Consider the following 17,764-nt stretch of genomic DNA (forward strand, 5'->3'; position numbering starts at 1 on the left):
AATGCACTCTTCCTTCAGACAGCTCAAAGACAATCTGGGCAGTTGCTTCAACATCTATTATTCTCGAAAGGAATCCACAGCACAGGTGCATTTCAGCTATCTACTTGCTCCTGCAATATTAATATTCACTTCCACCACCAGTCAATCCTCTCCACTTCAAAAAGCCCAACAACACCCAGACTGACTAGAAATGTTTTTCTGTACATATCTTAACTTAAACATGATTCAGTGTCACATCCACACAACTGGACCTTCCCTTCCTGGCCATTTACTCTTTCCTATAGCCCATTACAGCTCCATCAATCGCTGCCACCACCTGTGCTGGCTGCTCCACCTCTGCAAGGACTCCTTCAGCCTTCAACGTGGGGATGTGGCTTGCTGGGCATGGCTCAGGACCCTCCAGAGAGGCAATCACATCACTGGCACGACTGAGCAGCACCCACAGCCACTCGGCAGCACTGGGGACATCGTCCCCTCCAACTAGGGAACTCATCCTACATACCACACTTGCTGATAACCCAAACACTCCGATAAAAAAAAAGAAAAAGAAAGAAAACCCAGCTCTCCATAACCTTCAGCTGCTATAATTGCAATGTAAAGAAACCTACGTTCCCCACACAGACTCACTGCACTCTCCACCCCGAGTGCATTTGCTTTTGTTCCTATTCCATGTAAACCGTTCCCCTGGAGTCCAAGTATTTCTAGGGCACGTGGCACAGAGCCACGGCTCCTTCGGGCTTTGATGCTCACCACAAGTGCCCTGGTTTGAAGGGTTACGTCAGCGTGCCCACACCAAGAGCTGCTTTTAAAATTAGAGCTCACACACACGGGCTTAAAGATCTTTTGATAACACAAGCCACGACCTCACCGAGCACACGAACTCTCATCAGCTTAAAGAAAGCAGTTTATTTGGTAACCATCTTCCCCATTAATCCTTTGGGGTTGTAGCTAATGAGTCAACACTTGCATCACCCAAGCAATAAAGCCTCGGGCGCTCTGCACAGCGCTCACTTCCAAGATGTTCCTTGAAAGCCACCAACAAGGAGCTGCCTGAACCCTGCCAGAGCTCAGGGCCCAGCAAGCAACCAGAGGTTGAGCACATTGCGCAGTTTTGACAGCCCAGAACCTTACTCTCCCTCGTTCTCCTTTTCTTTGGATATTCTGCATCAGAGTTGGATGTTCTGACAAACGGCACACCAGACGTGCAAACGGTCACTTCTGACCGAGTCAGGTACAGCGGTGAAATGAGGACAGGGCTCAGCAGACACCGAGTCCAAACAGCTCACGCACAATTCTTGTACTTTCACAGCCAACCAGGCTCATGCAGTGCCGGCTCCTATTCGGCCAGTGTGCTAAAACCATGCTCTGTGAATGCCTCCCCTGCCTGTTCTCCGCATCCAGTACTTCTACCTTACTGTAGAGGTAGGCAGGGCAGCCTTTTTTCGTTTTTTTTTTTGTTGTTGTTTTTTTTGTTTTTTGTTTTTTGTTTTTTTTTTTCCTTTTTTATAAAACAAGCACTTATCCCACTTCCTCTCAATCTACAGATTCAGGTGCATGCAGCAGAAATCCCTGCGGTGCATTTGAGAAACTAAAGCAAAGTGGCCAGGCAAACCCTGTGCCTGCTCCACCGCTACCACACTGGGTTAAAAAAAAATAATAGAAAAAGGAAAACCATTACCAAGATGGTCCCTAACCCTTTGGGAGGCATATACATAAAGGATATTTACATCCCATAATAGAGGTGCCTGAAACAAAGAGCTCAGCTGCCCTTGCCCCCAGTGGTGAGTGGTTCCACCCCAATGGTTCCCCAAATTCTCTGCTGCAGCCAGACCCAGTGTCACAGTACTTACCTGCCCCAACCCTTCACCGCCACCCAGAAAGTTAAATAAATGCAATTAAGAGAAGGACATCAGCAGACACAGGTCATTAATAGCCAAGTGCTACCTTAGACGGGCTCAGAATAACAATTCTCAATGTTCAGTGAGCTCTGAGCGCTGAGATCTGAATTTGCTGGTGCTCCAGAAACAAAAACCCTACACCCTTTCAAAGGAAGGCGAGCGCTGGAAGCAGCCCTCTAACCCCAGCAACACATCCAGCACGGTGCTTTAATACCAGGCTTAAACATGAGGAGGAATGCACCGGGACCCCGAGATGTGTGCTTTTACCTAGCAAAATATTCCTGCTGGCAGGCAGGGAGCTGTGCCGTTACCTCTTCCCCCTCCACGGCTGACAACAAACAAATTGCCGGGCTGATCTCTCGGTGTCACTGCCTGCTGAGCAGATTTCAAGCAACGCTGCTGGCTCCTTGTCAGGAAACAATGTGCTCGAGCCCTGTTCTGCAATAAATGGTTCAAGCAATTTACTGTGTTCATTTGAAACTCACAGGAGTATTCCCGATGCCTGGACTGTAGTTCTTATTTGGCAAATGATTTTATTATAAACTGGTATCATAGCGAATCCATTTTCTTTAAAGGGTTTCTGCTGCTGTTTAATGGACTGTCAGTATAATTTAGATTTCATCTATTTAAACTCATTCAAGCCTAGCTCCTGATTGTACAATAAATGGAACATATTTCTATTCAACAAAATTAATGACAGTTAATTGTAGTCTGCAGCTCCCAATTTTATAAAAGCAACTGTTCTGCAGCTCAGGCACCAAGCTCCAGCATTTCCCACACCAATTATTTTTCCACACTTGCCACGCACGCCCACGACACCGTGCACAGCTCCTCCTGCACGATGCGTGCTGCTGCTACCAAAACATGCACCAACAGAAGGGCTCAGCCCTTCCTTGCAGGGGCTCGGCTGCTAATTCATAGTAGGAGATCCTCCTGTCTTTGAATAGGTTTTCTTTTTCAATTAAATATGTGGAAAGAATGGGGGTATTAATAGTGCAGACCACTAAAAATGTCATTTCCAAAACAGCCATTCAGCCTAAGAGCTCCTTCTTTAGCAGCAGATAAGGTTTACTGCTCACGTCCCGTTTAAAGCAATCTCTTCTGCTCTGAGCACTTTTGATAATGACACAACATTGGCTCCTGACACTTCTCGCTGCTGTCTTCCAAATGCCTACCTGGCCACCTGTCTCCCAGCCCCAACTGGATGCACGTCAACAGCTCCTCACGGCCACTTATTTATAAAGCACTGTGCAAGACAAAACACGAGCAGCACCACAAACGTACCACACAGCTACGTGACTCCAGTTTTTATTTGTTTTTTGGTTTTTTTTTTTAAGAGATCCTTATTTTTTTCACAATTAAAATCCTTGGTGTGCAATGTACACCACACTCCTAAGGAAGAACGATCGCCATGGAGGATCTCCCTGAGATTTGAGATGTAAGCATTGAATAACACAAAACCAACACAGACATCAAGGTCTCCCCCAAACCATTCGATAAATCTCTGCAACATCCCAGGGCTCCGCATGCAACTGGCTGATGGGGACAAAAACCTCAAGAGGTCTGGGGACAGGGGCTCTGCTCTGCAGCACAGATAGAGGCTGGGATGCTCTCATCTCCCTTCCATCCCTTCGTTTCTACACCATCTCGGCATGGCTCTGAGCTCAAGAAGTTGTTCTGCTGGACCCTGCATAATTATAACCCTGCTAAGCAAGTGCACCAAGACGGCTTGGAAGAGAAAACCCATCTATTCCCAAGCCTGTCACAAACACCAACTGGTTGCTTAACTTCTCCCCCTTAGCCACCCTTCTGTTAATTACAGCCCAACACGCTACACCACCGCACAGAGATACCTACAGGCTGCCATGCACATGCTGACAGCCAGGCGAGGAAGTTTCAGTGATGTTCTCCCTACTGGCTGCTAACCTGATGCTCAGCTACCTGCTTTTTTCTTTTAAATCAAGACTGGCAGCACTGAAAAAGACATCTGTATTTAAAAAACAATCAAATAACACATTTTCTGAAATTATTCTCCTATTGTTTAAATTTGTGAACCGCCCCGAGATGCCTTTAACAGAATAAATTAGTGCAGCAGCTGTAAGGCTGATCCTACAGAAGTGTGTTCATGTTGCTTTGACATGGTGATGTTACTTTTTTTTCCTTCATTTTAAAGCAAAATAATTAAGCTAGTATGCTAGACAGCTGCTTCAACAAGAGATGCCCACTTCAGGGAGAAAAAAAAAAAAGATTTCCTTGCTTTTAAGGAAAGAGGAATACAATTACCACAGTAAAAACACAAGCATAACTTCATTTTAAACCAAAGAAAAATAAAATCATGTCTACATCTCGGTATATTCCTTTCCTAAGCAAACAATGCAAATAAAATGTCTAAGCAACCTTCTGCTTGGAGCACGAAGCGAGCTGCATCACTCCCAGCACAGACGTTACGAGGAGCGTTAGGAGCACACCTGGCACAGGTATTGCCACCAGAACTGGCCATGCTCTCATTTATCCCATGGCCAACAGAACGCGTGGCAACTTCCACCAGGCAATAGTAGGAAATGCAGCCGGTAAATTAACACAGGAGAAGTTCAAACTCTTACATGAAATAAACTGGGGACAGGCCATGAGCAGTTTCTGCAGCCGCAGACTCCACTTTCCCTCCTTGAAAACCACGACCTCAAGGAATCCCTTCCCTCAGCCCAACTTCCCCCACTTGCTCCCCACGCCCTGGGTTTTATTTCCACACTGCCATTTGCCTAACTTTGTGGCAGCACGCTGCCTTCCCCTAACGTCCTACTGCATGGTCAGGCACCATCCTCTCCCATTCCCCCTCTGCAAAAATCCTTCCCTAAGCCAGCCTGCAGAACTTCTCGCATCCGTGTCCTACAATTACCTATGGTAATTAAAGCCCAAGCTTTCATTAGAGCGGCAGTGGCAGACACAAATAAGCACCTTACCAGCAAGGCCGTCAAGGGAAGTTCCTCCTCCACTCTGCAACAGCTCCGCAGCACCCCTGCTTTACCAAACTGGTTTAGTTTTCACTACAAGCTCCTCAGGGAGCACGTTACAGAGAGTACTGCACGCAGCAGACACTGCAGTGAGCTCACGTGTTACCTTGAATAATATTTTGTTCGAGGAGTCGATGATGATACCAGAGTAGACACGAACACAACAGTGTCTTACAACTTAGTTGGGCTTGTTTTCTGCTAGCAGCCTGCATACAGAAGAATTAGTTAAAAGTAATTCACAGCTTAATTATTTTCTAGGAATACTATTATTCACTGACTCTATCTTTGAAAAAACTTCTTTTCTGGAAAATAAAATCTCAGATTTTGAGAATAAAACCAAATTACAGCGGCTGTTATAAATGAAAAGAACCCAACAGGGATGAACAAGAATAGCACACGTTTCAGCTGCACGTGGAAACTGCTCTCTGTGGATTTCAACTTCAGAGGAAAAAGTTTCTGTGATGCTTGTATACATTTTAAGTGCTTTTACACACTTTGTTAACCTTCCTGGTGTTTTATGTCTGACCAACTACTTCTCCAGGTCTTTGCTCTAGTTTTTCTGTCTTTTAATTACCGCTGCATTTGTTTCCACTAAATCAGCAGTCAAAGATGATCTCTTCCAGCAGGTTGTTCAGAGCTGGCTTCATCACCATTCCCCTATGCAGCAAGGTTGCAAACACAGCAGCATCAGCGTGCAAAACGAGGGAACTCAAAGCACATTGAGCAGCATGGCTCTTCAGGTTGTTCCTATTCCCAGCAGCTCCAAGTCTGTCACCAAATACCTGGTTATTTCAGTGCTCTAGCTTCATCACAATAACAGATTTGCAAACGAGGAGGGAAATACATCGTGCACAGTGCCAGAATATGCGCTCACTTCAGCTCCAAAGCTCCCGAGGCAAGCAGATGGTGGCAAAGGCTCCGAGCACGCAGGCAGGCGTTCAGCAGCACACCGCCGTGCAAAGCAGGCCGATCCACGCAACAGACAGGAAAGCAGGCTGCTCACAGACCTCCCAAAATCACAACGCACGGCTGAACCAAGTCCTTCCATTCTATTTCTTCCTTCTGTCCAAGTGTACAACTCAGATTTTAAAGATTTCCCAGAATTACTTTTTTTTTTCCCCCAGCATTTTTGCAGATCTAAAAAAAACTCGCCAGAACTTCAAGGTTGATAGCAAATACATAATTCATACATGTAGTTGTGTATTTTAATTCTGGCGTGCCCGCCTCTCTCAGCTGGTGAAGCTGTCAGAATAAATAGAAGGCAGCATCTGGAAGGCTGACAAACACATGAGTCAATGTCAAATAGAAGCCAATCACCGGCAGGGAGCGAGCCAAATGCCTGCACTGCAATTCCACTGACGTTCTCCAACCCAAATACCAACGTACCACTTAAAACAAAAGTGCTTCCTCTCTCTGTTTACTTGGTTAGCTTTTTTTGTTTGGTTTCTATAAAGCTGCTGGGGGTTTCCAGATGCAAACAGCTGTGTCAGCAGTTTGCTCGGTTGCAGTTGTGCCTCCTGAACAGCTCTGGGGACAGAAATCCAGCAGAACTGGTGACATCAAGCTACGCCTCCAGAACACTCAAAACAGTTGGTTTTTAGATCTCCAAGGCAGCTCCCAGTTTTCTTAACATAAGATGAAGATCTCAGTATCATTATCAGAAGAAATAGGGACCTAAATCAGCCTTCCTGCTCTCCTGTGGCTGAGAGCTCTCTTCCCTGAGCATTCAGGGTTGGAAAGAAACATCCCCATACTGCTAAACCTCCCACGTCCCTCTGGCAGCACTTGCACTATCAGGGCATAAGGCAAGCCAGGTAAGGAGCAAAAAGATGGCACAACTGTTATCACCACTAACAGGCACCAAGGTCCTAGGGCTCTTCCCAAATGTTAGACTGCACACACCTAGAAACATCCGGAGATCTCCTTAGAGCAGATGAGGATAGCTACCCCAGACAAAAGGAGAATATCTATCCTGCTTCTCCTTCATTCTTCCAAATACAAAAGGGTATTTGAGAAGGATATGGTAACTAACTTGCATCCCTGGCAGGCAAAAGGAAGCACTTCAGGGTCGTTTGCTTCAATTCATTTTTACACATTAAAGATCAGAAGTATAGGAAGTGCTCGGTGTTTACATAGGCACCTCCCAAAACCAAAGCACGGAACCCAGGCACTGTCACAGCAGCAACACTCACAGGTTCGTTAAGACACTTTCTGCTCATTAACAGAGGCCAACATACTGCTGTCCTTCGTGATTTGCGGAAATCAAAAACCTCCTGACTACTGAAGCCATTTAAAGACTAAATGAATGCTGAAACCTGTGATACTGCATTATGGCTACGCTGAGCTGCCGAGCTGCATATTCCAACTGGACCTAGGAGCAGATGCCTGACTACAGCCAGCCCATGTGGAGAAGCATATGGCCAAACCCCAGACGGATGACAGGAGGGCATAATATCCTGAGACAGAAGTCTCTCGTCCTTCTTGGAAGCTAATGAAGACAGCAAGGTGTGGCTGGTGTGCCTGTCCCCGCACAGCATCACCGCCTGTCCCGCTCTCAGTGCCTCCAGCTCAGCTTTGTGTCCACTTCTCCCCACCCAGGGCAGAGGCTCTCACCTATCTCCTTGCCAAGCCCTTTGCCAGAGGGCTAGAAAAAGACAGAAGTCCTCTCGTGCACTCTCCCAGCAGAGGCATTTCACCTCCCCTCACCTGGCGTTGACTCCTCTTGCGGCTGTGCTGTTTATATAGCTGCTGATGTCATCGCAGGAACAGAGCCGCAGAAATCCTTTTAATCCCTGCAGATCCTTTTAAACGTTTCTACGTAGGCAGAGCAAACAGCGCTGTCCTCATCCCCAGGTGACAGAGCAAGTCAGCTTGCTTCCAAATCAACTTCAACTTCCATCCGGCTGAGTTTTCCAGTCCAGCATTCACGGGGCCATCACGGCAACGTGCTCAGCAGCACCACAACCCCAGAACCGAGTTCCAGGGCTCTGACACAGCCAGGCCCCTTCCTGAGTGAAAATGGACAGGGACCACACGGCTTCCTGCCCCCAGAAAGGCACACAGGAGATGGGAGAACAAAAAGGAAGGGGGCAATGAAAGCAGCCACAGCACCAGCTGGTCTTTTGATGCGGATTTTCTTGCTATGCCTGTTCTCTGAAACGTTAACCCATTTCCTTCACAAGGGCAATTTATTGGAAACTGAAAAGAAAATGCCTATGTTTAAAAATGAGCTGAAGATAAATGATAAAAACACCTCCGCACACCAGGGTCCTTATGACATTAAGCATGCTGTTGCCTTGAAGAACAGGGTGGAAAAAAGGTTCCCAAGAGCAGCAGCGCCTCTGTGCTTTCGTCTTTCCATTTCTGGACAGCATCACGAAAGTTCCTGACCCTGCTGTTTGACACAGCTCCCTCTTCCAGCCAGCCAAATCAGTCCCTTGGTCAGCTATCAAACACAGGGGCTCCAGGAAATCCACTCTCAGCTGTGTTTGCAGTAGCAGGGTTCCTGGAAGAAGCCTGGGCAGTTGTTCTACGAGCTCCTCCGCCGCCCAAGTCCAGTGCGATAGGTTGACAGCCGTTAGAGGCACTTCAATATGTTCTTCTATACAGCAAATCCTACAGAGACCGACTGCCTAACCCAAACAACAGATGCAGTTATAAGGTCTGATTTGCACAGCAGAGCAGCAAAGTATTCAAATTTGCTTACAGGCTGCCAATCACGGAAGGGGAACTGCAAAAAAACCCTCCACAACAAAACCACACAGCCCCGGAGTACACCCACACAGCCAGCAGCCATGTGTTCCCCACGCGGATACGAGCTGCATGGGAAAGCAAGCCTCTCGAACCACGCCGTAGTCTGGCAAAAGCTGGGAGCATCAGGAGGAGTCAATCTGCCCTAGAAATATAAGGAATTTCAGTGTTAGGTGACCTTAAAAAAAGAAAAAAAAATCTGCCTTGATGCAATGATCCTACACCATCGTGACCTCATGCTAAAGAAACCTAGAAGCAAATGTGAACATGCATTGTGCAAGAAAAAATCATTTATCATAACCATTTTGATAATAAGAACTGCGAGACAAAATTGCAAACAGAACGGACATGAAAGCAATGGAAGGGAGGCTGTCAAAATGGAGAGGACAGATGGGGAAGTGGGCCAAGAGGTTTTAGGTCTGTGTGCTTTCCAACGCAGCCGAGAAGATTAATTGCAGAGCGTTGTCTCGGAGCTCTACTCAGATTTAAATTAAATGCATGGTTTAAAGCTCTGCATACATTCATTATATCCATGTAAATTAATACGAACAGTATTTATACAGGAACAATATAGCATAACCTTTCATTTGAGAGAAATCCAAGGATCTCGCTTATCTATTTATTTACAGTTACTGTTACTCAAATAAGTGCTGAGCTTAGCACAAAGAAAATCCAGTCTTGGATTAAGTGCTGTACAGCAATGGGACAGAGAGGAAGATTTTAACCAAGAACTTCACAGAAAGGAAATGCAGACTTTAAACATCCGTCCATATCAGATAAAAGTCTTTAACAGACAGAATCAGACAAATGGAAAGGATTTCCTTCCCTTAAGGCCTAAGAGATGTGAGCTGAAGACAGCTATCCGTTCTGCACACACCTTTAACTTTCATCTTTCTAATCCTTGCTGGGCGAGTCTCATTTATTTAAACTCTTAATCCCTCTTAAAATTTCTGTAATTTATACCCTTAGCTACAAATACATCTCCCTGTACCTAACCTAGCCAAAAGACAGAAGTTAACGTTTCCTTCTGCGGTCCGTACTGTAAGTCCTTTACAACACATTATGCACTGGAGTGTGAATTTGAGAGCTCACTCCTGTTAGGAAACAGTGTTTTCAATTAAAAACAAAGTACTAAAAAAAATCAAGCCAGGCAATTAACTTCTCATCTAGGCTCCCATCCCTCCAACAATCAGCTAACCAAGAATACACGTTCTCATTGCTCTCTGCAGTTTAAGACAAGAGACAGGTGCAAGGATTTTTTTTTAAAAAGCACAAAAAGCAAGCAGAACTGAAGTTTTAATGGGACCAGCACATCTCATGCTAGTTCCTAGCAAAACCTGTAAAATTCAGTAAGCAGGTTTTTAAGTGACAGCAAGGTATAAAACCTCTCCAATTAGTGCTTCTGTGGCTTTCCTCGCCCTTCACTAGATGCGCAGAGACGTAGATGCAATCATGTTTGTGTTTCGCTTGGAAAACCAGAGCTGAAAATGGGCAAGGAAGCAGCAGCTGCCTGTGGCCAGCACCACCCTTAACTGAGACTGGGCAGCCCAGCTCCCAAACTCATTCCCAGACCCTACAGCCCCCTGGTGACCCCACCAAGCAGCATCAATATACAGGGGAGCACTTCCCTGAGCACCCAGCTCCCTCAGCTTCGGGTCTGCCACGGCCACAACAAAGCTTTGAGAGGAGGCTGCTCTCCCTAAGCATCACCCACATGTGCTCCTCGCAGCCAAAGGAGGCTCAAGAGATGCTGGGCCAGCGCTCAGCAGCTCCTGCTGCGGCAGGTTGGAAATTTCACCTTGCTCTGCAGTGCTTAAATGGAGCCCCCTGCAGCGGGATCGCTGGTGAGCAGAAGGTGCGAGCCGCTGCTGGAGCTCCTGCCACCGTCTGTGCGTGAAGATCTCTCCTGAATGCAGCCTCTCATGGGGAGATAAATCACAGTTGCTGAAGCTCTCCCCCTGCTAGCAGCATTTATCAACTCCTTTGTCAACTCGCTGGCAAAGGTGCAGGTTCTGGATAAAACCACAGGAGTGGCTCCTGCTGCTCTGCAAACCTGCCTCTATCCAGGTGCCGCCACATCACAGCTACTCCAAGCACAGCAGCTACGGGAGAAAAAAAAGCCAATTCCTCCCCATTCTGCTCCAGAAGGAACTTGAGACCACAGTGATTTTCCATCTTAATTTTCAGCCAAGTCTTTCTGCAGTGGAAGCCAGCGTATCGCATTGTACTGCTGGGCCCACACAACAGCTGTTCCTAACATATTCCTATTTTTCATCTCCTGACACTGGCAGCAAGATTGCTCCAAATCTGATCCTTAGGCAGGCTCCCCGTTGCTGCTGCTCAAGCAACTAATATTACTTAGCTACAAGTCCTGAACACGAGGAAAATACCACTTCAAACCATTCAGAAGATCCACATGAAGTGTTTCAGTAGGTGAGCTGTTGTGACAAACGCCGGTCCTTCCGTGTGAAAGCAGGCTACACCTTCTGCCCAGGAGAACAGGGATGGAGCAGTGTGATTTCAGCCCAGGCTGGATACATACCACCCAGCTGCAGCTGCCCACACGTACAAGTAGCATTTTAGAGAACCTACACCTGGAGAGAGCATTTAAAACACATCTGTACCCATACAATGAAACTTCATTACTTCAGATACGCAGCACCTCATAGAAAATCAGACAAGATTTTTACCTCTTTAGTTTCCATGGTTTTTATTTGGAATTCATCTGTTTTGCTTCAGCAACGTTACTACACCACAGTGATTATTTACAACAAAGTAATATTGAACTACCAGAGTCCCTAAGCCAGTGCTTTGAACAGTGAAGGCAAAGAAAACTATTCCTTGTGGTGGAACAAACGACTGCAATTAACTCAGTTAAAATACAGCATAAACGAACCTAGAAATTTCTACTCAAAAATAAAGAATGGAGCCAGCTGAATCATCTCTGCACTTTTCAAGTACAACTTCATTTTGAGGAAGAAGTTAGCTGGCAGCAGCTGCAGGTCAGACCTTGAAATCTTACACAAGACTAAAAACCTCATGTGAACTTTGCAGTAATTAAGTGGCACGTCCGAGATGCCCAGAGGACACCGCAAGCTTCTGCTTCTGTCCTCAAAAGACCCAGATACTTGCTGACACTGACACTGCTGGTTCTGACCAACACATAAGCTGCTGGGCACAGGCATTAGCAGGCTATTGAGGGCCAGGGGGGATTAACGAGATACCAGGTATCTTAAGTCACCTGATTCACATCACACAAAGAGAAGATAGGAGAGGAGCTCTGCAAATAAATTAGATTTACAGAATAACTGACCAGAAATGTGGGAAGATAAATCTGTGTGCCACCTAGTCTACTCTCTGGCATAGATCAGGTCTAACTTCAAAATTCAGATGAAGGTGCTGAGAGCTGTGTCCTCCATCATTTAGGAATTCTTGGGCAGAAATCCCATACAACACACAGATAATGGAGTAGAACAAAAAAAGGACAGCTCATTTTTAAAGATGAGCTGATTACACTCATGAAAGTAAACGATTACCTTCAAAAGGAAATGTAACTTAAGATTTTCTTACCTCCAGGCCTGTATACAACGTCATCCTCGGTGATGAACGACGTTATTTCACCATTGTCGGTTCTCTCATATCGGGACTTCTTCTTGGGTGGTTTCTTCTTGCTTTTCTTCGTGGACTCCTCCGTGGTGGCGCTGTTGTTGTCATTGTCCTCGTCTTCGCTGTGGTCGCTCTCCGCATAATTCTTGGCACCTCCTTCCAGCGTACAGCTCCGCCGAGGACGCGAGTTCTCACTCTCCCTCACCTTGTCTCTCTTGTCTCGCTCCTTGTCCCGGTCTCTATCCCTGTCCTTCTCTTTGTCTTTGTCTTTTTCTTTGTCCGCTGTCATGATTCGCCACGTGCCTTCTTCTGTCCTCTCACGGCTGGGCCTCCGTGAAAGGTAGACAGTGAGCCTGGGCTTCAGTCTTCTGAATTTCTCACTCAAATCCAGGAAAAATTCAACCACTCCAACAACCCCAGCGTTTTAAAAAGGTTCTTGAAGGAGGAAGGGGGAGGAAAGAGGGGAAAAAAGACCATGTTAATACTCAACATACTTTTAATTTCTGAATATAAAAAATAAAACAGAAAATCCCACATCCTAGAGCAATTTAGTAGGGAAAACATCAGACTGCAAAATACAAGATAGCCCTTCTGAAGCATTGGCAGAAATGATAGCTTGATAGCTCCAAATAATTTACCAATACTTCACAAGTTATCTCCATCCTCAAAAAGATCTCACGGCTTCTTAGAAATGTACAAAGTCTTTTGTTCCCTCCAGAAAGATAATCATTTCCTACAGAGCCGGCACAAGCTGCTGGGAAGTCCTCCCTCAACCCTAGATGCTTTTCCAAAAACAGCGCTAACCTGTAATCCAGAGATTACAGCAATGAATGAAGTGGAAATAAATCACCCAGCAGTTACAAATGCACTCACAAAATTTGCTTTTCCGCGTATCAAAGACAACTTTCATGCTTGCTTTACCAATGACAGAGCACACGGAGGTGGATTTTATAACCCATCAGCTTTGCACATTCGGTTTCCTGCTGGGGAACAGAATGGGAAGAGATAATCCCGTGCTTTTACCTCCCTGATCATTTAATCAATACTCGTAACGTCGACTGCATTATTTTTTGCCTTCAGTGCATGTTTTAAAAAATTAGACTCGCTGCTACAAGAGCATTTGCAAGCTCAGATGTGTGGGCCAGGACCCCCGAACCACAGCCCAGTGCCCAGAACAGCTGCCTGCCCTTCTCCCTGCCCCAGCACCCCGGAGTGAGCCCCCAGGAGACCCCTGCTGAGTTCAAACAAAAAGGTTCAGAAGTACCAGCCCCATTCTTCTTTTGGTTCAAAAGGGAGCTTCCTTAAAATGTCCTTTTGGTGCTCGGATCAAGCTGATCTGCACTGACAGGCTGCATGCTGCATCTTCGCACGCCAGCCAGCAGCAGAAACATTTTGGGAACCTTTTCCAGCAGGTCTCTAACAGAGAAGAGATCAATTTGGCCTAAATCAATTCAGGGTAAGAACTGGGCAACCCAATGCTCTGCTTTCAGCAGGAGAAAAAATAAATCAAGTACAACCAAAGAGAGAAGTACTCTATAAATACTTTGTTTTCCCCCTCACTTCCACCTTCTTCCTTTTTTCTAATCCTAAAACCCTGGAAGAGCTCACAGGAAGCCAGTTACACATCCCTTCAGAAAAGGCACTGGATATCCCGATATTCTAGAATAGAACACCAAAGCTCTATCTTGTAGCTCTATTTTCTTTTCCAACAGACCCCAATACTATTTACTGATGAGATCCTCGAAGGAGTACAGGACACAGTCATTAGGACAATTCAGCCCCACCTTACACCATAGATTCTACACCATTGATAAAAACACAGCCACAGTAACTATACGAGGCCTCTGAATTCACGTGCAGAAGCACAAACCCCATTTCACTGCCGATGTGCAACACTGAAGGAACCCGAACAAGCTGCTGTAACTGGAAATTATTCCACTGGGCAGAACACCAGAGCACTTCCCAGCGCAGAAGTCAGGGACCTAAAGAGGCTGAACGCTCACCCATTAAGTATTTGAAACCACATTCCAGAAGAAAAAGACTACTTTGATTTTTAATAAGTCAGCCGAGAAGTCGGTGAACCTGTGTATCTGAAATTTCTTCGGTGCTACCCAAACCCCAGGCTACGATATATTCCTGTCCCTGCTGACTCCTACCTCCAGCAACGGCAATAGCCAGAGAGAGACAAATTGCTTCTGCTGACACAGCTCGGGCTGGGGCTCGAACCTCTCAGGCATTTCCCGAACGAACCAATCATCCAGGTAAGAAATGATTCTGTTTTCTTTCCTCCTCATAGCAGCTGCCATCGTCCCGATAACACACCAGGGGAGCCCGCTGCAGCTCCAGGAGAGAAGCCCACAATGAACCTGTCAATTGCCGGAGAAGCTGCAGCTAATAGTGATAGCGTCGGTCTACAGGGACGCAATAAGAAGTGCCTTAAATTTCTAGAGGCTACAGAATTCCCCAACAGCAAGTGTATTTTTTTTTTCCTCCTGTTGTAGATACAACAAAATTCACTTTAGAGAGTAAATAAATATTTTGAATGAAAGCTAATTACGTCCCCGAGGCAATCTAAAATTACAAGCAGTGGTGTCTCAACCTACGTACACGAGATCTGTGTGCGGCCTGTAGAGCCCAGGAACTGAAGGCTACAGGATACACCTATTAGGTTATTTCAGTGACCTCCACAGATAAGTAAGATGCAGCCACTTACAGCCACTCTTAGATACTTGCTCCAATTCCCAAGGACTCCATTTGTGAGTTAGGAAGAACAAGAAACTGAAGCCTACCAAAAAGTTCTTTCCAGAGCTGTTCCCATCGCCTCTCATCTTTCTTGTAGCGTCTCTCTGCTGTCTCCTGTTTAACGTGTAACATTCTAGTTTGGGTAATTTTGGAGAACTTGAGAGAAAAAAGGCAAGGAGCTGGTCCTTTTGTCTTGTGTTCAGTGAAATCAAGAACAAAAGTAAACTGAAGCTGATGGTAACTGACAGACAATTCACCCGTGTTAATTTTATCCGCATCTTGAACATCCTGAGGTCCTCTTGCTTTATGTCTCAAGGAACCAGAAGTAGCTGTGTGAAAGATTCAGGAAAAACAATTTCCTTGCAAGCTGCCCCTGCCAGCCTTGGCTTTGGAAGAAAATTGTAAGGAAACCTCTGTACAGGAGCAGAGTCTGACCGCGGGTCAACACACCCCAACTGCACCCTGAGCTGCATGGGGCTGGCAGGCAAATCTTTTCCAGAAATAACACACCAAGTGCACTTCCCCTTGCTCTTCCACCCATCTTCTGTACCACTTTTTGTGGGCACAGGCAAAGGCAAGCTGCTGGCAGGACCAGTGACTATTTTTGCCTCTCTCAGAAGAGAGCAGCCATTGAACCCTTGGAGCAGTTGCACAACCGCTAGGGAAACCTCAACCATGTAGCAGGACTGCCAGAAGAGCAAAGAAAAACTATTTTAGCAGCAACCACTAATTAAGTCATCATTACCACACCAGCATTCAATAATTTGTCATTTAAACAATGACCCGAACATGCTTTAAAGATTTCTAGACATATTTTGCCTCCCCGCTGACACGCACCGTTTCCCATTCCTACCTGCCCACTTTTTATCCACTAACCCCAGACCCGAAAGCCAGCAGTGACCCGGCAGACAGCAGCAGGCATCAATACGGAGAAGATCTCCGCATTTAAAAGCTATCCTGCTGCCTGATCACACTTACCCAAACTGTAAATGCTGTGCACGCTCACCTGCTGGCTCAGCATCCCTCAGAAATCACACGCGCTGGGGCGGGTTAAGGACTTTTATCCTTCTATGCGTAATTATGCACCAATGAGATGGAGCCCATAAAACGAACGCTGGTACAAAAACTAGGGAAATATTTTGAGCCTTGCTTTTTGTTTTCTAAAGTAAACTGGGACAATACATCATGTATACTGCCAAATACAGTAATTACACAGATGTTTAAATCTGGATCAGGCCATTAGAAGGAAATACATTGAGAATCTCGGTGGTTCTTGGCAAGTTCAGTGGCTTGGGTTTGCAGTAATTTTACTCCTTGGCAGCTCTTCGTTTGCACTGTACCACCAAAGTAGCTGCTTCTGTCATCGTGCTGCAGAAAAAAAAATCAGATTACAGCCCCACAGGTGGAAGATTAACAACTGCCTTTGATACTGGTTTGCTGCTTCATCCGTAGGGAATTTCTTAGAGATAAATCTTGAAGGAAAGAAATAATTTAGCTTAGAGGAACATTCACTCCTCAATGGCTGAGGCTGGTGTACGAAGGAATGGCAGAGCAGTCCTGGCCCCTCATTTAATACAGTAAAACCTCAGGAAGTAACGTTAGCCTCATTGCAATCACACTGTATTTTAATATATATTTTTAAATAATCTTGAGATTCACCCATTTATCCAAATTTATTATGTATGCCATGGGATAACCACCTCCATCTAGCATGCCATCAGTTGCTTCCCGTAAGAAAAAGCTCTCCTAATCTGTTCTAGATTTACAGAAGATGCTGCATGACAAGCAACAGCACATAAGCATTTAAGAGCAATGACCAGAGAAATAAGAACCAAGTCCTAATGTAGAGGAAACCCATCCTAACAGCTCGTTTCTCTGATTCCAGTTATTAAATAATGTCCAACTGACAACTCCTTCAAGATATCAGCAGCTTAGAGAGCGTCATTTCCATAAAATATCTGTGCAAGAACAACCACGATAAGCAGTCAAACACTACTGGAGAATTTTATTTCCTTGTTTCCTTCTGGCAGCAATGCCCTTAAGTCCCTACTGCTCTTTGGTTCAGGCACCATGAAGCACACGAGAAACATGATCAAAATACAACAAAATGTAAGCGGAATACAGGCACTCATGCCATTTTTAGGATTAACAAGATGAAGAGTGGGAAATACTCTGAGAGCTCACAAGTCATTACTGTGCAGCAATTCTTAAAACGCCTTGTCCTGAAAGAACTTTCTCCACCAGGAAGAGAAGCTGTTTCAATGCACGGTGCCTTCCTGCCTCCACAAAGTGTCCGTGCTCCATTTAACACAACCCCAACCCAGCCTACACTTGAATTCAAATATTAAAGGTCCTTGTTATCTTCAGCTGCTCTGAAGTCAAACACATGCCAGGACTGTGTTTGCAGAGCCGTTTGCTGCACCCTTCTGCTCTCTGCTCTCCAGCAGCGATGCAGACACCCACAACTTCAAATCACATCCAAGTGCCCTTCCTGGTAAAGCATGCAGTCCTCCCGAGACCAACACAGAAACCAGGATGCTGGTAGGAGACAGGAGCTTTAGGGGGGGCTGGACACAATGAGGGAAGGTGGCAGTAAGCACCCCAAGCTCAGGAAAGTCCAAAAGCAGCTGCTTCAGCAAATCACAGCACTGCCCCTACGGCATTTTTGCTACTTGGTTTGGTATCCCAAACACTTTTTATATAGAAAAGGTGTTTAACACCACGCTGGCTTTTCAGACCAGTTAAAATCGTTCCAAG

General features: G+C 45.7%; 1 protein-coding gene across 8 annotated transcripts in view; it reads right to left on the minus strand.

Moving 5' to 3' along the window:
• RERE (arginine-glutamic acid dipeptide repeats) overlaps nt 1-17,764 on the minus strand; it is a 222,667-nt gene that overhangs the window by 138,744 nt on the left and 66,159 nt on the right. For 7 of the 8 annotated variants that reach the window (XM_068658416.1, XM_068658409.1, XM_068658413.1 and 4 more), the window contains exon 2: nt 12,230-12,700. In XM_068658416.1, the coding sequence (XP_068514517.1) occupies nt 12,230-12,554 (325 nt within the window). In that variant the 5' untranslated portion in view covers nt 12,555-12,700. Of the gene's footprint in view, nt 1-12,229; nt 12,701-17,764 lie in introns of those variants that run through there. The other variant, XM_068658417.1, reaches the window with a different exon arrangement.

This window comes from Anas acuta, chromosome 22 (genome assembly GCF_963932015.1).
Source record: "Anas acuta chromosome 22, bAnaAcu1.1, whole genome shotgun sequence".
Classification (NCBI taxonomy): domain Eukaryota; kingdom Metazoa; phylum Chordata; class Aves; order Anseriformes; family Anatidae; genus Anas; species Anas acuta.